The sequence below is a fragment of the Ammodytes marinus genome (assembly GCF_949987685.1).
Source record: "Ammodytes marinus genome assembly, chromosome: 21".
NCBI classification, from domain to species: Eukaryota; Metazoa; Chordata; class Actinopteri; order Uranoscopiformes; family Ammodytidae; genus Ammodytes; species Ammodytes marinus.
This window is the reverse complement of record NC_137225.1, coordinates 8,658,387-8,674,483: the sequence shown is the minus strand read 5'-3', so window position 1 is coordinate 8,674,483 and position 16,097 is coordinate 8,658,387. Positions and strand designations below refer to the sequence as shown.

At 38.7% G+C, this 16,097-nt stretch overlaps 3 protein-coding genes across 4 annotated transcripts; 1 reads left to right on the top strand and 2 right to left on the bottom strand.

Annotated features, from left to right (window-relative positions):
- The first annotated feature begins 32 nt into the window (after positions 1–32).
- ncf2 (neutrophil cytosolic factor 2) lies at positions 33–4,568 on the top strand. The gene is made up of 15 exons (XM_080050614.1): positions 33–207; positions 433–515; positions 731–839; positions 1,071–1,205; positions 1,526–1,633; positions 1,826–1,885; positions 2,240–2,283; positions 2,613–2,754; positions 2,899–2,964; positions 3,138–3,192; positions 3,329–3,369; positions 3,488–3,636; positions 3,720–3,825; positions 4,213–4,330; positions 4,439–4,568. Exons 1-15 carry the CDS (start codon positions 34–36, stop codon positions 4,528–4,530), a joined length of 1,482 nt encoding a protein of 493 aa, XP_079906740.1. The 5' UTR covers position 33; the 3' UTR covers positions 4,531–4,568.
- Positions 4,569–4,821: 253 nt separating this feature from the next.
- Positions 4,822–8,728, bottom strand: dph2 (diphthamide biosynthesis 2). The gene is made up of 7 exons (XM_080050615.1): positions 8,619–8,728; positions 8,168–8,344; positions 7,879–7,991; positions 7,027–7,247; positions 5,792–6,481; positions 5,126–5,302; positions 4,822–4,956 (listed from the first exon to the last, which is right to left on the bottom strand). The coding sequence occupies exons 2-7, from the start codon at positions 8,315–8,317 to the stop codon at positions 4,829–4,831; spliced, it is 1,479 nt and encodes a 492-aa protein (XP_079906741.1). The 5' UTR covers positions 8,318–8,344; positions 8,619–8,728; the 3' UTR covers positions 4,822–4,828.
- Positions 8,729–8,932: 204 nt separating this feature from the next.
- mcur1 (mitochondrial calcium uniporter regulator 1) lies at positions 8,933–14,131 on the bottom strand. 2 transcript variants are annotated; one of them, XM_080050033.1, is made up of 10 exons: positions 13,834–14,131; positions 12,573–12,689; positions 12,380–12,483; positions 11,755–11,856; positions 10,837–10,878; positions 10,616–10,687; positions 10,230–10,283; positions 9,979–10,093; positions 9,465–9,530; positions 8,933–9,356 (listed from the first exon to the last, which is right to left on the bottom strand). In XM_080050033.1, exons 1-9 carry the CDS (start codon positions 14,096–14,098, stop codon positions 9,475–9,477), a joined length of 927 nt encoding a protein of 308 aa, XP_079906159.1. In that variant the 5' UTR covers positions 14,099–14,131; the 3' UTR covers positions 8,933–9,356; positions 9,465–9,474. The 2 variants fall into 2 exon arrangements, with proteins under 2 accessions (XP_079906159.1, XP_079906158.1); XM_080050032.1 differs by having other exon boundaries at positions 8,933–9,530.
- Between the last annotated feature and the right edge of the window lie 1,966 nt (positions 14,132–16,097).

Below are 16,097 nucleotides of genomic sequence, written 5' to 3'. Positions count from 1 at the left end.
CCCTGCAGTTGAGTGTGCTCCTAACCCGCGACTATGTCTTTTCTGGACACTCTGCGCCAGTGGGACGAGGCTATAACGTATGTAGACAGACAGGATTTGCCAGAGGCGCTCAGGATTTTCCTCTCCATCCAAGAACCAAACTCCAAAATTAGTTTTGACATTGGCTGTCTTCATCTTCTTAATCAAGACCTGGAAGCTGCAGAAAAGGTATGTCTGACCTTTGTTGGTAAAACCCCCATAACATTCCACAGAAATATCATGGGATGGATATTTAAATATTGTGTTTATGTACAGCGGCTGATAAAGCTTAATGAAATGTTGTGATATGTTGCAGTCGGAAAGTGCAAGTCACTGAGAAAGAAGAAGTAGAGTTTTTTGTTTCTCTTTTTTTTGCTGCTAGAGGAAGTTACAATGTTTTTTTCTGTTTCTTAGGCGTTTGATTGCAGCATACGCAAGGATGAGCATCTGGCTGTGGCCTTCTTTCAAAGGGGAATCACGTTCTACAAAACGAAGAGGCAAGACACACCAGTCATCTCAGTAAAATGTCCCTGTTCTATATCCATTTTCAACATTGCGGTTTCACATTGTTGTATACAATACAAAAGTATACTCTGACCATCATTAAGTCTCATTCCTGATAAACCTCTCATCTACAATTAATTGTTGCTCGCAAATGTAATTAACTGGAATATTTCTTTTTTCATTTTTTTTCACTTCATTCTTTTTAAAGGTACGAGGAGAGTTTAGCTGATTTCCAGAAGGCCTTCAAAACACTCAGAGGCAACCAGCTGATAGATTACAAAGCACTTGGTCTCAGATACAAACTATTTGCATGTGAAGTAAGTAACGTCCTCCTTATTACGTCATTTTCCAAACTATTTCATTACTAAAGATTATTCCTCTATACTGTCGGTTTAGAGATGAAGAGTACATTCTTTTTCAACACTCTTTTCTAATCTGCCTTAATGACTAAATTGATGTTAAACCTCACTCCACTCTAATAACAGGGTGTGGTGGCTAGAGGGATTAAAACAAGTTTCCAACAGAATGTGTATTGTTTCCTGCCACAGGTTCTGCACAATATGGCCCTGTCTGAGGCTCAGCTGGGTAACTGGGAAAAAGCCCAGGAAAACCTTGTGAAGGCCCTCGACTACAAGACAGAGGCCAAGCTCAACATCATCGACAGAGCCCTGCAATGCACCCTGGTCAGTTAACATGTATAGTCACCCACCACTCAGATACACAAGGTCTCTTTATGAAACATTACATCCCATTGACTAGTCAGTAACTGATTATTAATAAAAAAAAGCTCCATATCACCCAGTGCATTTGCAAATAAATACACAAAAAAACAGTGTAATTAGAAAAGGGTCAAGGATAAGGCATGGAGAGTTCCATTTGTGTTGTTAAGCTCAAAGTGATAGGCCGTTCAGCAACATTATAAGCAACATATTCAGGTTTTTATTTTTTTATTTTCATTTCGTATTTTTTTCGTATCTCCTTGCTTTGCCATTTCACCCAACAGAAACAGAAACTTTTCAAGCCAGTTGAGTTCCCATCCAAAGAGCTATTCAGACCAAATAAGCACTATGTCGCTGAGCTGGAGAAGAAGGACTACCTGGGCAAAGCGAAGGTACTACTTTATTTGAGGACATTCCCCTGCATTATTAACAGAACAGCTAATCTAAAACAGTGAAATGTTTATTGGTTCATCTGTGATTCTATCTTGACACAGCACTTTTTTGATAGATGAATAGATGTGAGACACTATGATCATTTCACATACGTAACCTACATTTATTCTCTGTTTATTCTCTGTCCCCAGGTTGTTGCCTCTGTCGTTCCTCAGGATGCCTTCTCTGGATTTGCCCCATTACAGCCGCAGGTGACCTTATCTTGCAAGAGAAAATTACAAAAAAAAAACCCACACTATCTGATGACAATGAAATCATGCTATATTTCCATTATTTACTGACATTACACCAAACGAGATTTAAAAAACTTAAGAGGCACTTAATTATCCACAATTCACCTGTATTATGATGACCATGATGCAAAGAAACTTTGAGGTATCACAAGCTGCATCATGTATGGGCAATAGTTGAATTTTCTGTCCCACATCAGATTATTATTATTTTTTTATAATTTAGATGCTGTCCTGCACTATGTCAGCAACAACAACAATTGGGAGCACTTCCAGCACTACTGATGATAGAATGCTTTGTGTTTTCGTTAACAGGTCAAAGATGGTCCAACTTCTCCAAAAGAACCTGAGGTTCTAAGGTAGAACAATTACTTCAAAGTGGAAGTGGATGCCTTCTTAATACACAGTATACTTAGTTAGCAGTTTTACTGATTGCAAATGACCTTACTGCTTGGTTTAGTTTTTAAGATTTATGATGTGTAAAATGGAAAAATATGCCCTTTATGTTAAAAAATAGGCGAATAACAAGCATTACGCAAACCTATGAAATATTGTGCTTTCATTGGAGGAAACTGTTGAATCTCTTTGTAAACGTAAGCAATAGAACAGCAGGATAGAAATGTAACAAAGTAATAATGAAGACTATAGTGTGCATACTCCCTCACCTGCATGTCTCTTGTCTGTACAGGGCTTTGGAAGGAGAACCCCACACTGTCCTGTTTGAGTTTGTTCCTGAGACCAGCGATGAGTTGGCTGTGGTGCCGGGCAATATCGTCTTTGTGTTACAGAAGGCTGCGGACAACTGGGCCTCTGTGATCTTCAATGAAAGAGTAAGATCACCCCTATCACGCATAATGCCACTTCTCTGCTAGTACAGACACCTGTGGTTTTTTTAATGGAATATGCTTAGAAACCATAATTCATATTATGTTACTGTCATTTGAGAATATTCATTTTGATCATGCCAAATATAGAGGGGGCTTGTACCTTACAATTACCTGGAACGTCTGGAGATCTCCCGGGCCTCTAAACAGAATGAGGTCAGTAGGTTTAACTTGTATTTCTTATTCTCTTAATATGTTCTGCATGTTTCTGAAATTGCATCGTGATGAAATGCAATTTTTATTCAAACTTTTGTAGTACGTTGCAATCCTGCATTCTTTTAATTTCTATGATTGAAATGGCATTATCTTGATGTTATCAACATGGACAGGGACAATCTGTGCCTCCAACTCGAGAACCACCGACCAGACCTGAAAGGAAACAAGGTAGACTAATCTTACAGTTTAAGCAAAGTAAAATAATTATATACTATTCTCAGATAGGTGCCAAATGCTATTGTATTTTTGACCGACTCTATCCATCTGTCATAACAAATAATGTAACCCACTGTCTGTATTAAAGGTCTCAATCGTAGAGACGACAGCATTGAACTCACACAACAGGTATTCAGAGTCCTTGATTTGTCCAGTCCTGCCCATAAATTTAACAGAAGGATAAAATCATTTATTTGGATTACTGTAATTGTTTAACTCCAACCATGTCTCTTTTCCTTAATGCCAGGATGCTCAGTCTACCGAGGATTTGTGCATTGTCAAAGTCCGCTTCACATTCAACTTTGCTGTCTCATTACCACCTGGGTCTCCCTATGCAATGCTTATTGAGAAAATTAGCAGGAAACTGAATCTCCCCTCTGCTTCAATCACCTTGAGGTAATAAAATAATAATTGTCCCATTTCATTTGTATATTGCGTTACTGAATAAGAATAAAATGTCATCTGTTTGTTCTATAAAGTTTAACCTCCGAGGCCACTGGACAAAGTGTAATCAACGCAGAAATGGAAAGTGTGTGGAGTTGTGTCAGTGCCAGGCACATCACCTTGTGGTGTGTCACCAAAGAGGTTAGTAAGTGTTTATCTGTTGCTGTGCATGTGAGCCTCACTAAACAAAACTGAAGTACACCACGACAGACAGACAGACATGATTGCAAAGATGTTAGACAGAATTTGGAGGCAACTGAACCTGATTCTGAAGTGTTCCTGCAAAGCCGAAAATATACCCTCCATTAAGTTCAATGTGCAATCTGCAAATTGAAAGTTAAGGTAGTTGCTGGAAAAATATCTATGATATTAAACGTATATATTAATTTCTTACAGGGGAGCCTCATGAACCATGTGGGTGAAAAATGGAACATAATTTAGCCATATCCCAACATGGAGTACTAAGTTATAGTTATACCATGAACCATAAAGCAAAGCTAACCAAGAGTATGCGTTTTGTGATTTTAGCAAACTGATGGAAAGCAACAGGATGACATTTGCTTTGTGGCACTCCATTCCTATGAGTCTCAAAATCCAGAGGATCTCAATTTTAATCAGGGTGACACAATCACATTGCTCTCTAAAGGTGAGACCATTATTTTTGCAATTCATAAAAAAAGATATTTAGAAAATACAATAATTTGACCTAGAAATGCAATTCTAATTCTTAATTTCTTCTTCTTTCCTTTTTTAGTTAACCAGGACTGGCTGGAGGGGCAATGTAATGGGAATACTGGTATATTTCCTGCAGCCTTTGTGGAAGAGGTTCCGGTGGCCAGTAATTGAAATAAATACATGTAAACAGAAAAGATATTAAAACCAGTTATACAGTTAAGTTGCAGAGGTTACAAGTGATCAGGTGCACTCTTTATTCTAAATGTTCTCTTATTAATATAAACGAGTGTGACAAGTTACCTTCTGTGAGTAAGAAATAAAACGATATCCTATACAAATGTTATGGAAACGTTTAATTATTACTTACATCTTCCAGTAATTACAAGCAATATACATTGAATACTCATAACTGCGGACCGACATTATTAAACTATCTGTTGGGTAGACCTTGTGGATTACTGGTTTATTATTATGAAGATGTGCCTTCCTCTTCATAGGCGATGGCTATGCCTTTCCTGCCCTTTACTGCCTTCACTACAGGCGTCTCTCCCAACTTCTGCTCCAAACCACGCCAGCTTCGCTCTGCCAGGAAAGATGCTAAAAAGAGAAAGCACAAATGTGTACTGGGGTTTATGTGGTTTTAAGAAATGCTCACATGAACAAGGTGCATCAATAAGTGTACAAATGCTGAATTCTAATAAAACAAATGCATGGAAACAAAAAAAAAAAGGTCTTATGTAGAGAAGAATGTTGAACTGCCTCATACCAGCTGAGTTGGCCACAGTCATGTTCTGGTTCCTGAGGACCACAGAAGAGCCATAGGAGGACTCTGCAGGCTCACTGATCATCAGGTTGTGGCTTCTCAGAGCTCCAGTGATTAAAGACACGTCCGTCTCATCTCCCTCCTCCTGCTGATCGGACAAAGGCACGTGGCTGGGCCCACCTGGTGCAAGTTTGGGAGAAAGAAAATATATGAAGCAATACACTTTAATTGGACTACTGGTGATAGAAATAGAATAGGTTCAAAATGTTTGGTCAATAAAGAAACAGAATTGTAATCATAGCAGGGACTGTTCAAAAAATAGGGAGATGGAGCGAGAAGGATGAATTTTAGATTTCACTTTACAGTTTGTTTGTTTTTTGGAAACAATCCATAATATCTGCAAATGTCGTACCAAGTTGGTACAAATCCTTTTAGCATTATGAATTTGGCTTAAGAATTTAAGATGGAATAATGCACTTTACAGCTTGTATAAATGGAATGATAATTAACTATAGCCGTCAATGCACATATTAGAAGGGGGAAAATTCTATCTGTATGGCCAAACATAACCCAGCCATCTTTATTTTTGAAAAGAGCCTATATAAAAATCTGAATGTACTGAAGGCAAACTTAAAGTATAAAATGAATGTGAATAAATCCCGGTCTAACCTGGCAGGAGATGACGAAAGTCCGTCACGTATTCCTCTGACCACTCCCTGTTCTTGTTGCAGGCCACCTCCATCTCAAAGGGCGTTACTACGGGTTTATAGAACTCACTTGAGTCCAGCAGTGAGTTCTCGGGACATGCGATTAACACAAAAATGTCAATTTCGAGGAAGTTTGCCAGTTTGGGAACGTTCAGCTTCCCCATGGCAAACATGTAGCACTTTTTTCCAGCTCTGCCGATGGTGTCCTTCAGCTGTTGGATGACGGTGAGGTAGTCGGCCACCCCCAGCGTGCCCACCATGATGCCCACCACACGGGCGTCTTTGGCCCTTTCTATGGCGTAGTATCGCTTCATCAGCGCACGGTTGACACTCACTGACTCAGTCCTGCCCTTCAGTGTCGTGGGGTCATAAGAACTAAACGAGCAGCGGTTCCAAGTCATCATGAAGTTTCTCAGAGTGGCTCCCTCTTGGCCTACGTAGAACATGCTGTAATCCGTTACGCTCAGAGCACTTTTCAAGGAGAACTGCCTTCCAAACTGACAGATAACCTGCTTGTGGTCTGGCTCTGACAGACAGGTGTCCTTATCTCGTCTTCTAATCCAGCCGTCACTGTAACACTGCTCCCCGTCCACGACCAGTTCAGAGACGGCCAGGTTTGGATACTCAGGCGAAAGGAGTGACAGGACATCATCTGAAAAAATTGAATATTTGTTGTATTTACTCACTGAGTGGGGACAATCATTGAACCATTATTAAAGGTGGAGTCAGCCGTTCTGTAGAATGCTTGTAGACAGAATTTGGTCACAATCTCTGTAAACTAGTATGAAAGCAAAGAGTATGTAAACAAAGGGGGCCCACAGTAGCACTGTGCACATGTCCGTTTACAGAGCCTAGGCTGTTTATTATTACCACCAGATTTTTTTTCAGCGCACACACAGTATGTACATTTGATGGATGGATAAAAAGAGACTTGTCAGAATAGACAAGATACTAATGCATTTTCCCTAAACTGAGAATGTGGGAAATTGATATTATTTGACTGAGGAAGCGGAAATAGTTCATTTGTCCTACTAAACACCTGTGAAAACTGTTCTGATATCATAAAGAATACCACTTATCTTAAAAGGTAGTTGAATAGACAAGACTATCTAGTCAAAATAACACATAGGCATTGGTGTAATCCTCCTTCCTACAACAGATACCACACCATAAAGAGCTTTTTTTAGAAATGCTTACTTATTGCATGGACATAGTTGACATCATAGAGGATGACGATATGGCTCTGTGTGTCAGGGTAGAGTTCCCTGAAGGCATCAGCACACTTCTCACAATCCAGCGGCCTCCTCTCAAAGACATACAGCAGGGGCAATCTGGTGGATGGGCTGAGGCAAGCACTGCCATAGTGCACCATGCAGTCAGCGCCAACGTGCTCTGCTGCAACCTCATCTACACAGCAGCTGCTCAATAGAATTTGACAAAATAAAATAAAAGACAACAATATCAAGATCACGCCTTTGTTAAACAAATGGAGTAGCCAAATCACATAGAGCTTTTCACCTACATCCTGTTTCGTAAATGGCCTGTTTTTTTCCCCAAGTTCAACAGTGTACTGAAACATATCGTCACACGTGCAGATACGAAAATTGTCAAAGTAAAATGAATAAAAAACCTCATTTGGTAAATCCGTGTAGCATAAGATGTTTCTAGATTAGAATTATATGGATCAAAGTTTAGAAATGATCACATGTAGTGATTTTCATTTAAATGGTGGGGGTAAGCGATATTGGAGAATGTGTGTTGACAAATCACTTTGTGTCAAAATAAGTGAATATCTCCTCCCTTTCAGTACTGTGTGTGATGTTTTTTTTCAGCACATACACACACACACACACACACACACACACACACACACACACACACACACACACACACACACACACACACACACACACACACACACACACACACACACACACACACACACACACACACACACACACACACACACAACGGGGCGGAGGGAGATTGTGAGGAGATATTCACTTGATTTTGAAATCGCTTACCCCACCTTTAAACCCAGTATGTTACCTGCCATAGGATGTATCTCCCAAAATGAACGTCTTGGCATTACTGGTCCTCTCAATCTCCCCTGCTACTGCAACTGAATCCACCAGAAGCTCATCAGGGAACTGCAGAGCGACCTGTGAACATGAACCATTACAGTTATATGTCTCATTCTGGCGTTCCTCACAAGCAAACAGCTGATGTAAAGCTCTCATAACGAAGCATTTAGTTATTCCCCCTTCCACGCTTTAATATAGCTACCAATGGACTGAAACGTTCACATGATAGGAAGTAAGAAATAATGATGTCTGACCTTTTCAAATTTACGCTCGCTGATGAAGTCGCAAGTCTTCTTAATCTGATACAACTCTTCAAGTTTTTCCAGAGGGGTGTTTGTCTTCACCGAAACGTCTACCGCACGCTGAAGCACCGTTTCCGAACTGCTACTGAACGCATCAGACATTATTTTGAAGGAAACACTCCGCAGTGTCTGCAAATATACAACAAGGTACATGTCAACGTCAACTTGTGACAAAGCAACAGAGACAGAGCTAATACAAATATAACTTTTCATTTTTTAAATGTTTACGAGACATATTGTACAGTTAACTATTCCTACAGTAACCTACTAATATTGTATTTTGGTTTGGGCTACTAGCTTAGCCGCTAATTGAGTTGGCTTTATGTATGAAAACTGTTATTATAAACGTTCATTTACATATCCTGACGCTTGTCGTTTAATTGCTAAATGCATTTTAACTTACAATTTGATGTCATGTGGGTAGTTGGTGTAGGATAAACTCTTCTTTGACAGCTACACACGTGCCGACAGTGGAGAGTACACACCATGGAGTACACAGCAGGTAAACAGCAGTTCCGCTGTGGCAAGCCATTCCGGTTCCATGGTTTTTCAAAATAAAAGCCAGGGTAACCTTTACAGAATGACGCACATTTCCTTTTCTTTTTTTGCAGCAAATTAACTCCGACACAAAACCAGCAAAATACACAGACACACACTTCATTTGTTATCATAACTTTGATATTTATTGACAATCCAATGAGATTCAATTTAGGGATCCTGTGAAAAGATTTCTAAAAACCCATAACAATGTTAAATGTCTGTGGGGAGTCTCATATGCCCCTCATTCGTCTGATCTTCACTTCAATATATAAAATATATATATACAAAATAATAACAGTTCATGTTTAAAAAGTTCAACTTTGTTTCCGAGAAGCATTATCCAAGTTAAGAGGTCAGTTTTTAATTGTCTGCACAACAGATATATTTTTCTCCATTCATTATAGTGTTTCTAAAAGGGACAACATAGTATTCCCATCTGAATAAAATTGGATGAAGTACATTTTACAACTATGTTCTGGCAACCAATAAATAACAATGGGCAGCTCCAAAAATGATTTCCCCTACCCTATCAAAATGTCATCATCTCAAAACGTACACCAGTCACGCTTCAAATTCAGAGAAAATATAATATTGCACTGATAAATGAACACTTTCAGATGTGCAAAAGATTTGGGATCTGATTGTTCTTAAATTTAGAGAATGCATTGACAGTTCAAGTGTTACCAGGGGTTATATGAAAAATCATAATGTTATCCTGCTTACATCCAAATACGATAGAAACCTAAGACCACAGTGAGACAGGTGAACACTGAACCTGGAAGAGAAAAGAAAAACAGAGGTCAAACCTTAGTATGCTTGCTTCAGTGAGACAAGAGAGCCTACATTCTAATATTTACTTCTGAACAGATACAAATGGAATTCCTCCCAATTTAAAATAAGCAATCTAATTTATTGACTACATTTTAAACAAATAATGTTTCCATTAAAATCTGTTTCATCGTAAATATAGGAAAATAATGTACAGCTTAACTAATAAACCTGCTGTGTTGAATAAGTATGAAGTCAACCACTTTGTATATACAACCGTTGTGACTCTTATGGAGGTTACTGGTACTTAGCCAATTTAAAAGACAATTTCTTCCCCATTACAATAAAGACTCTGAACAAGTTATCCACCAGAAACAGATCATTTGAGAGTCCAAATTCTCTTAGCTTTGATTGCTGATTCTACTAAACAACAATGCACATGTGCCGTGTCCTACCTGCAAGGTATTTTATGGTGTCCAGTTTATGAGCCACTAACATGGTTTTCAAACCGGCCACTTCGGTGTCTATTTTCATGTCGGTCTGAGTTAGGTGACGATCTTGCTCTGCACTCTGCAAAAAAAATGCAATTAGACACACAGGCATTAAAGATAAGCCTCACCAAAGGCCTGTGAGTACATTAAGTCGTTAAACTTCAACTAGTAATCGGATATGATAAATTAAGAAGAAAAAAAACACATATACAAACCATTTCCATTATGCCAGTTCGTGTTTCCATAAGCTTTCTGTCATGATCTGCTTTCTGAAAATGATAATGTTCTAATTTAGAGAGAGATATAAGAAGGGTTCATGTTTTATGTAGTATTCCCCACAACTTTCTACGTACACACTCCATACTTACATACTGATCCTAATACATTAGTGGCCGATAGCTGCACTAACAGTGTATTCAATTCAATGAGATACAGATAGCCTAAGAGGGGGGTCATACCATGAAAGATAGTATTTCAAAACATCATCCTTTATCAGTCTTATGTGACATTTTAATAAAAATCTTGGCGATTTAGCCAAATTTGAGTTAACGGTTCTACAAAAACTAATTTATCCCTTAATTTTATTTTCTCAAAGTCTTACCATTTCTTTCATCCGGCTTTTCTCCAAATTCATGTCCAACATAGTCTGTGAGCGCACTTTGTTCATGTCATCCTGCAAGGTGGCAATGGAGATACACAAAGGACAGTCACAACAAAACTACTGCTGGTTGATAGAAAAGGGGTACTTCTGAATGAACATTTCTACTGCAAAACAAGGGACATAGATTGAACATTGTGTACATTGTAATGATAACCACTTACAGACAGATGGACCCTGAACTCCAATAACTGGATCTTCAGTTTCTGGAAGAAATGTTAAAAATAGTAAAAATCCAAAGTCATATGAATAAATAAAAAATAATAAAATACACACAATTAAAAGGGGTTCCCCATTTCACGCATCCTGCGTTGCCATTAGGTGTATTATGACATTTTCTCAACGATAAGATGATGACGTGTGTGAATAAACTAAACATTCTTACATTAACACACTGTTCATTACATGGTCCTCCTTTAAGAAAACATGACACAAATAAAGCAGGTATGTCATACAGTCTTTCACGTGTGTACATAACGTGGCTGGAACACATGGCTAGACCAATTTCTATTTATCTATATCTGTTTTATTATTTTACCTTTTTTATTCAGGTGATTGATATGACCATTTGATCAATACTTCAAGTTATAGGTGCACTATGCAGTTTCAAGGGAGGGGGATTTGTTTTACATTTGCAGAGCCTGCAGTTAGTTTACAAACCATATTTTCTCTACAAGTTATTCTTAGTATTGAATAACTATTATATCATCATATATCAAAACTAAATGATATTGAGGCAGAATGTTGGTAAACAAAACTGTGGGCCCTGCTGCTGTAAAAAAACAACAACAGGGAAACAGTCATTTTTAAGGTAGCTTCATTACTTTCAAACAGTGTTCCGGGGATCCAATTTTCCTCTGAGGAAAGTTTGTTTATTCAGTTATGAGAATATACCTCAGAAAAAACACCCTGTCTCTGACACACCCAAAGTATCATAGTGTACCATCAACATTGACTTAAATATTTTCCTTCATTAACCTGTAAGTGGATCATGCGAGGACTTGCAGTCCATACCGAGGGCATAGATGCAATGCAATGCAACAATCACTGTGTTCCTATTACCTGCTGATCAACATATTTACCTCATTCTCTGCCAGTAGAGTAGAGAACTCACTCTTCTCCAGGATGATCATGTCTTTCTTGACAGAGACTATTTGAGACATCACGTGCTGCAACATGATCTCCTGCCACAAATCACACAACAGCACAAAGGTTTAAAACAGCGACCTTGATTAATGCAAAGCAAATTACACATCTAGACACAAATAGCCCCAAGAAACAAAGATGATAATAACCCCTTTTAACAGATATGAAATATGGCGAGAGACGTAATGTTTTGCTATTGACATCACAATAAAAGATTCAAAGTTTTCCATGTGTTTGGGTCAATAAAGGTGCTGTGGAAGGATGAACCCAGTGATCTTGGTTCACACACACACACACACACACACACACACACACACACACACACACACACACACACACACACACACACACACACACACACACACACACACACACACACACACACACACACACACACACACACACACACACACACACACACACACACACACACACACACACACACACACACACACACACACACACACACACACACACACACACACACACACACACACACACACACACACACACACACACACACACACACACACACACACACACACACAGCTACAGCCTTACCTGCTGCACTTTGGTCACCATGTCATTATAGATCACATCCATGGTAGAGTTGGTCATCCTCACCAGCACTTTAACCATCACCTCGGCCTGCTGAGTGGTGAAGCCTGCTCATGGACAAAATATGTATTGCAGGAGTAAAATCAACAGCCTGGTAATGTTGGGAACATTTTTGATATACTGAAAGAAGACAAACCATTGTCCTCAAAGAGTCGCACCACCGCATGTGTGTCGAAGAACAGCTTCCTGTTTTCAGACCTCGATACGCCCGATGGTGGATCGTACTGGAAGGTTCTGCTGGAAGTGCTCAGCTCTGAAACCAATGAGAAGAGGACAGGAGTGAATTTTTATCCAAGAAATGAAGCTTTGCCTGGAATTGTATTTTCTTTTGTGGAATAGACACTCTGCGTCACAAATCATATTTCAGCACTAGTAGATTTTAAAGGTATTTTACGTATTGCAAATGATTCACTCTTTTGAACCGTACATATTGCATGAATGTATGCTTTCCACATTTACTTAACATTTGAAATGTTCTTTTCTATTATTAAGCAACATATCATCATGATCACTTCTACATGTTAATAGCCCATTGCTTTATATTTATCATAATGAAAATAACAAAATCCCCAAATTATTTATAATGTGTTACCTTGCAATCACAATAAGAATCCATTTAAATGCTTGAGTAAGGACAATCGGAAACAAAAACCCAGTCAACCCAGGGAAGTCAAATTTATGAAACATTCATATTGAAGAACACAACAATATGCTATGCTCGCTGGTGACTGACATGCTTCGAGGAATGACCATGTGCCCTATTGTGTAAATACAGTATGGGATGTGGGCAAAGGTTTCTATCGAAAACACTGTGGATTTAGCATCAGGGTCTGGCTTTAGAAATATGTCTCAGTGAACTAGTTACAAAGACTTGGAAATGCAGATATTAGCAGCAGTTGGTGAGATTAATGGGTAACAGCAACCATGCATTCAACAGCTCCCCATTGATAAATCTATGTCAGCCTTTAGTAAACCCTAACATGAGGGCGAGGTGCAGTTAAGCCCCTTTTATATGAGTCATGAGGCTTAACGCTTCTGTTGTTAGCCGACTGGAGAGGACTTTTATTTTGACATTCAAAATAGAGCTACAGCAAATGTTCACGATCCATAGACAGTAGTAACGATTTAGTAAAGGTGACCTGTCAGAGGTCTTGTTCGTTTACATTACGGATAAGAAGCCTATCTTGAAACATAAAGTGTCGCGTGGGGATTCTAAAGGGCACGAGCTGTCCACATAGGAAACAATTTAGTTATACTTATTTTAATTTGTGCATTCAAAGACACGCTAAAATAACGTGGGTTTAAATTAGTTGTTGTTATTTGTCTTTTTCATGCAGCTATGTGTTGTATTAATTGCCATTTAACCTTAAGAGACCATAACAACTTAGAACCTTTACCTCTGGTGGACATCAGCGTCGCTGCAGGGAGATGCATCATCCCCGGTCCAGTAGCTCGCCTCCTTCTCCACAGCGGCTTGTCAAATTTGTTTGAAGGTGGGGTGACAATAGTAGACTGAACACACGGGGATGTGTTGGTAGTAGCTGTCAAACTCGACATGGTTGGGGAAACTCTGTCGTGACTGAAAGAAGGCTCGTAACGCTTTTCACGATGGTTTACCACACCAAAAAGTTTGAGTCGCGAGTGACACTGTTTGGCCACCATTGTCAAAGCTTGTGTTCCGCCGGGCAGCAAGGCTATACTTCCGTCTGGTAAGATCTTGAGCGCAGCCTACTACTGCCTCTATTGATGATGGCTTGGAGCATGGCAACCTTTATCCTAGTAGTTAATAGCACCGCCCCGCCATAAAGTTAGACACATTGAGAGAGATTGAAACATCCCAACGTCCGGTTAAACACTTCAAAATAAAGCTCGCATTTGCCACACATGCTAGCGTAGGACTACTTAACAACAGGATCATGGTTAGGATGGCAGCAGAAATCACATTGGCTGGAGATAGGCTACCAAACCCAAACTGCCAAATAACAGTGGTTATTTCATTTGAATTATTATAATTATATTATTGAACGCATTAAAGGTGCTACAAGGAACTTTTCAATATTTATTTTTTCCTCTGATGATCGTACATTACATTTAATAGCAAGACCATCAGTGAAAAGAATGCTATCTTGATATAGTTTTTCTTAAAGGGACACTGTGTAATATGACATCATCTAGAAAGTTATAGAATGCAATGCTCCCTGGGTAACCCCACCCCTTTTGAATAATAACAGAAGATACAGTACTTCAAGGACAAGAACAATTCTAAATTTTAAACAATGCACCTGATGACATTCCAAAAACATGGATTCCTCCATACGACTTGCCTGCTCAATGTACAAAATGTAATATTAATATTTGTAATTCTCCGCTCAGGAGGATAATTCAGATTATTGGCAGAGGTGATTTTACACCAATGAGGACATATTTATGAATGAGGATATTGATTTTAGCTAATAACTTACTTAAAATGTTACACAGTGTCCCTTTAATGCCTTTTGTCATGGAACGCTCACCCGGGAACTTCATCTGACGTAGTAAAAACACAAAAGGGGGCACTAGAATTAACACAAACCCAGTTCCTGGGAGCACTTTTAATTAGGTCGGGAAGTAACAAAATACAGAGGTAGGCTATTTGCGCATAGTAATAGTAATATTATGAAAAAACAGTAACTTAAAGGAATACTATAATGAATGAGGTTTTTCTTCCCTCTGTCTTCCCTCAGTCTTCCCTTGGCCCAGCTGTCCTGTTAATCCTAGCCCTTACTGTGATGTCACAGTAAGGAAAATGTAGGGTTAGACAGTGAAACCATAAAACACTCTTTCTGCCTTTTCTCAGGCTAGGATTAACCAATTTAATTTTTTTTTGCACATTTATACTAAATAGGATCTCAGAATTCAATACACCTTCATATTCCCATCGGTGAAGTAGGTCTTCTCTTCCTTCCTTTCATATTGTTTATCCCCAACATCACAACTGATTTTATTTTGTCTTCTCACATTAATCAGTTTGTTAATGATGAGTTAAGTCATTCCACATCATTACAATCTGTCATTATGTAAAAATCAATTTAAGCGTCAAGTTTGTACTGTTTTGTGATAAAAACATAATAAATATATCCCTTCAGATCAAATGGAGAAAGAAAACTGGTTTGTCATCATGTGATCATCGGGAACTTACTTTAATAAATTAAATAAAAGTCAATCTTTACCGCAGTCCGCATTCTTCTACATTTAAGCATTCCTTATTATTTATATTTTAGCTGAACAAAAATAAATTGAGGGTTTGGCCTTACCTATATGGTGCCAAGTTTTGTTTATTTTGGAAGCATCGACGATTGCAAAAGGTAATTGTTGATGTAGGCTATAATGATCCTTAAGGTTCATATATTGAAATAAAGTTGAAATAAAGAAAGTGGCAAACTCCCACAGGAGATGGCAGGATGTCCTTCAGAGTGTGTTATGGGATCAGGTGAGTGTTAAGTGATAAGAGTGAGAATCTTAAGGTTAATTGTCAACGTGCAGACCGAGTTATGGAGGAATGTGTATTTATGGTATTTATAGCCACAAAGACCAGCTGCTCCGAATGCTTTTAACCCTCTCATTACCCCAAGCATTGGTTACTTTTAAGGCATAATAAGGTTTGACACATATAATTTCACAC

What these genes read in the sequence shown, in the direction of transcription:
- ncf2 (XM_080050614.1), top strand. Translation starts at nt 34, where the DNA reads ATGTCTTTTCTGGACACTCTGCGCCAGTGGGACGAGGCTATAACGTAT. An exon ending in ACGTTCTACAAAACGAAGAG is followed by an intron (nt 516 to 730) that starts GCAAGACACACC and finishes TTCTTTTTAAAG; the next exon opens with GTACGAGGAGAGTTTAGCTG. An exon ending in GGGCCTCTAAACAGAATGAG is followed by an intron (nt 2,965 to 3,137) that starts GTCAGTAGGTTT and finishes CAACATGGACAG; the next exon opens with GGACAATCTGTGCCTCCAAC.
- dph2 (XM_080050615.1), bottom strand. Translation starts at nt 8,317, where the DNA reads ATGTCTGATGCGTTCAGTAGCAGTTCGGAAACGGTGCTTCAGCGTGCG. An exon ending in GGAGATACATCCTATGGCAG is followed by an intron (nt 7,248 to 7,878) that starts GTAACATACTGG and finishes TCTATTGAGCAG; the next exon opens with CTGCTGTGTAGATGAGGTTG. An exon ending in CTTTCGTCATCTCCTGCCAG is followed by an intron (nt 5,303 to 5,791) that starts GTTAGACCGGGA and finishes AACTTGCACCAG; the next exon opens with GTGGGCCCAGCCACGTGCCT.
- mcur1 (XM_080050032.1), bottom strand. Translation starts at nt 14,098, where the DNA reads ATGGTGGCCAAACAGTGTCACTCGCGACTCAAACTTTTTGGTGTGGTA. An exon ending in AGTTCAGGGTCCATCTGTCT is followed by an intron (nt 10,688 to 10,836) that starts GTAAGTGGTTAT and finishes GCCACCTTGCAG; the next exon opens with GATGACATGAACAAAGTGCG. An exon ending in CACCATAAAATACCTTGCAG is followed by an intron (nt 9,531 to 9,978) that starts GTAGGACACGGC and finishes TTTCTCTTCCAG; the next exon opens with GTTCAGTGTTCACCTGTCTC.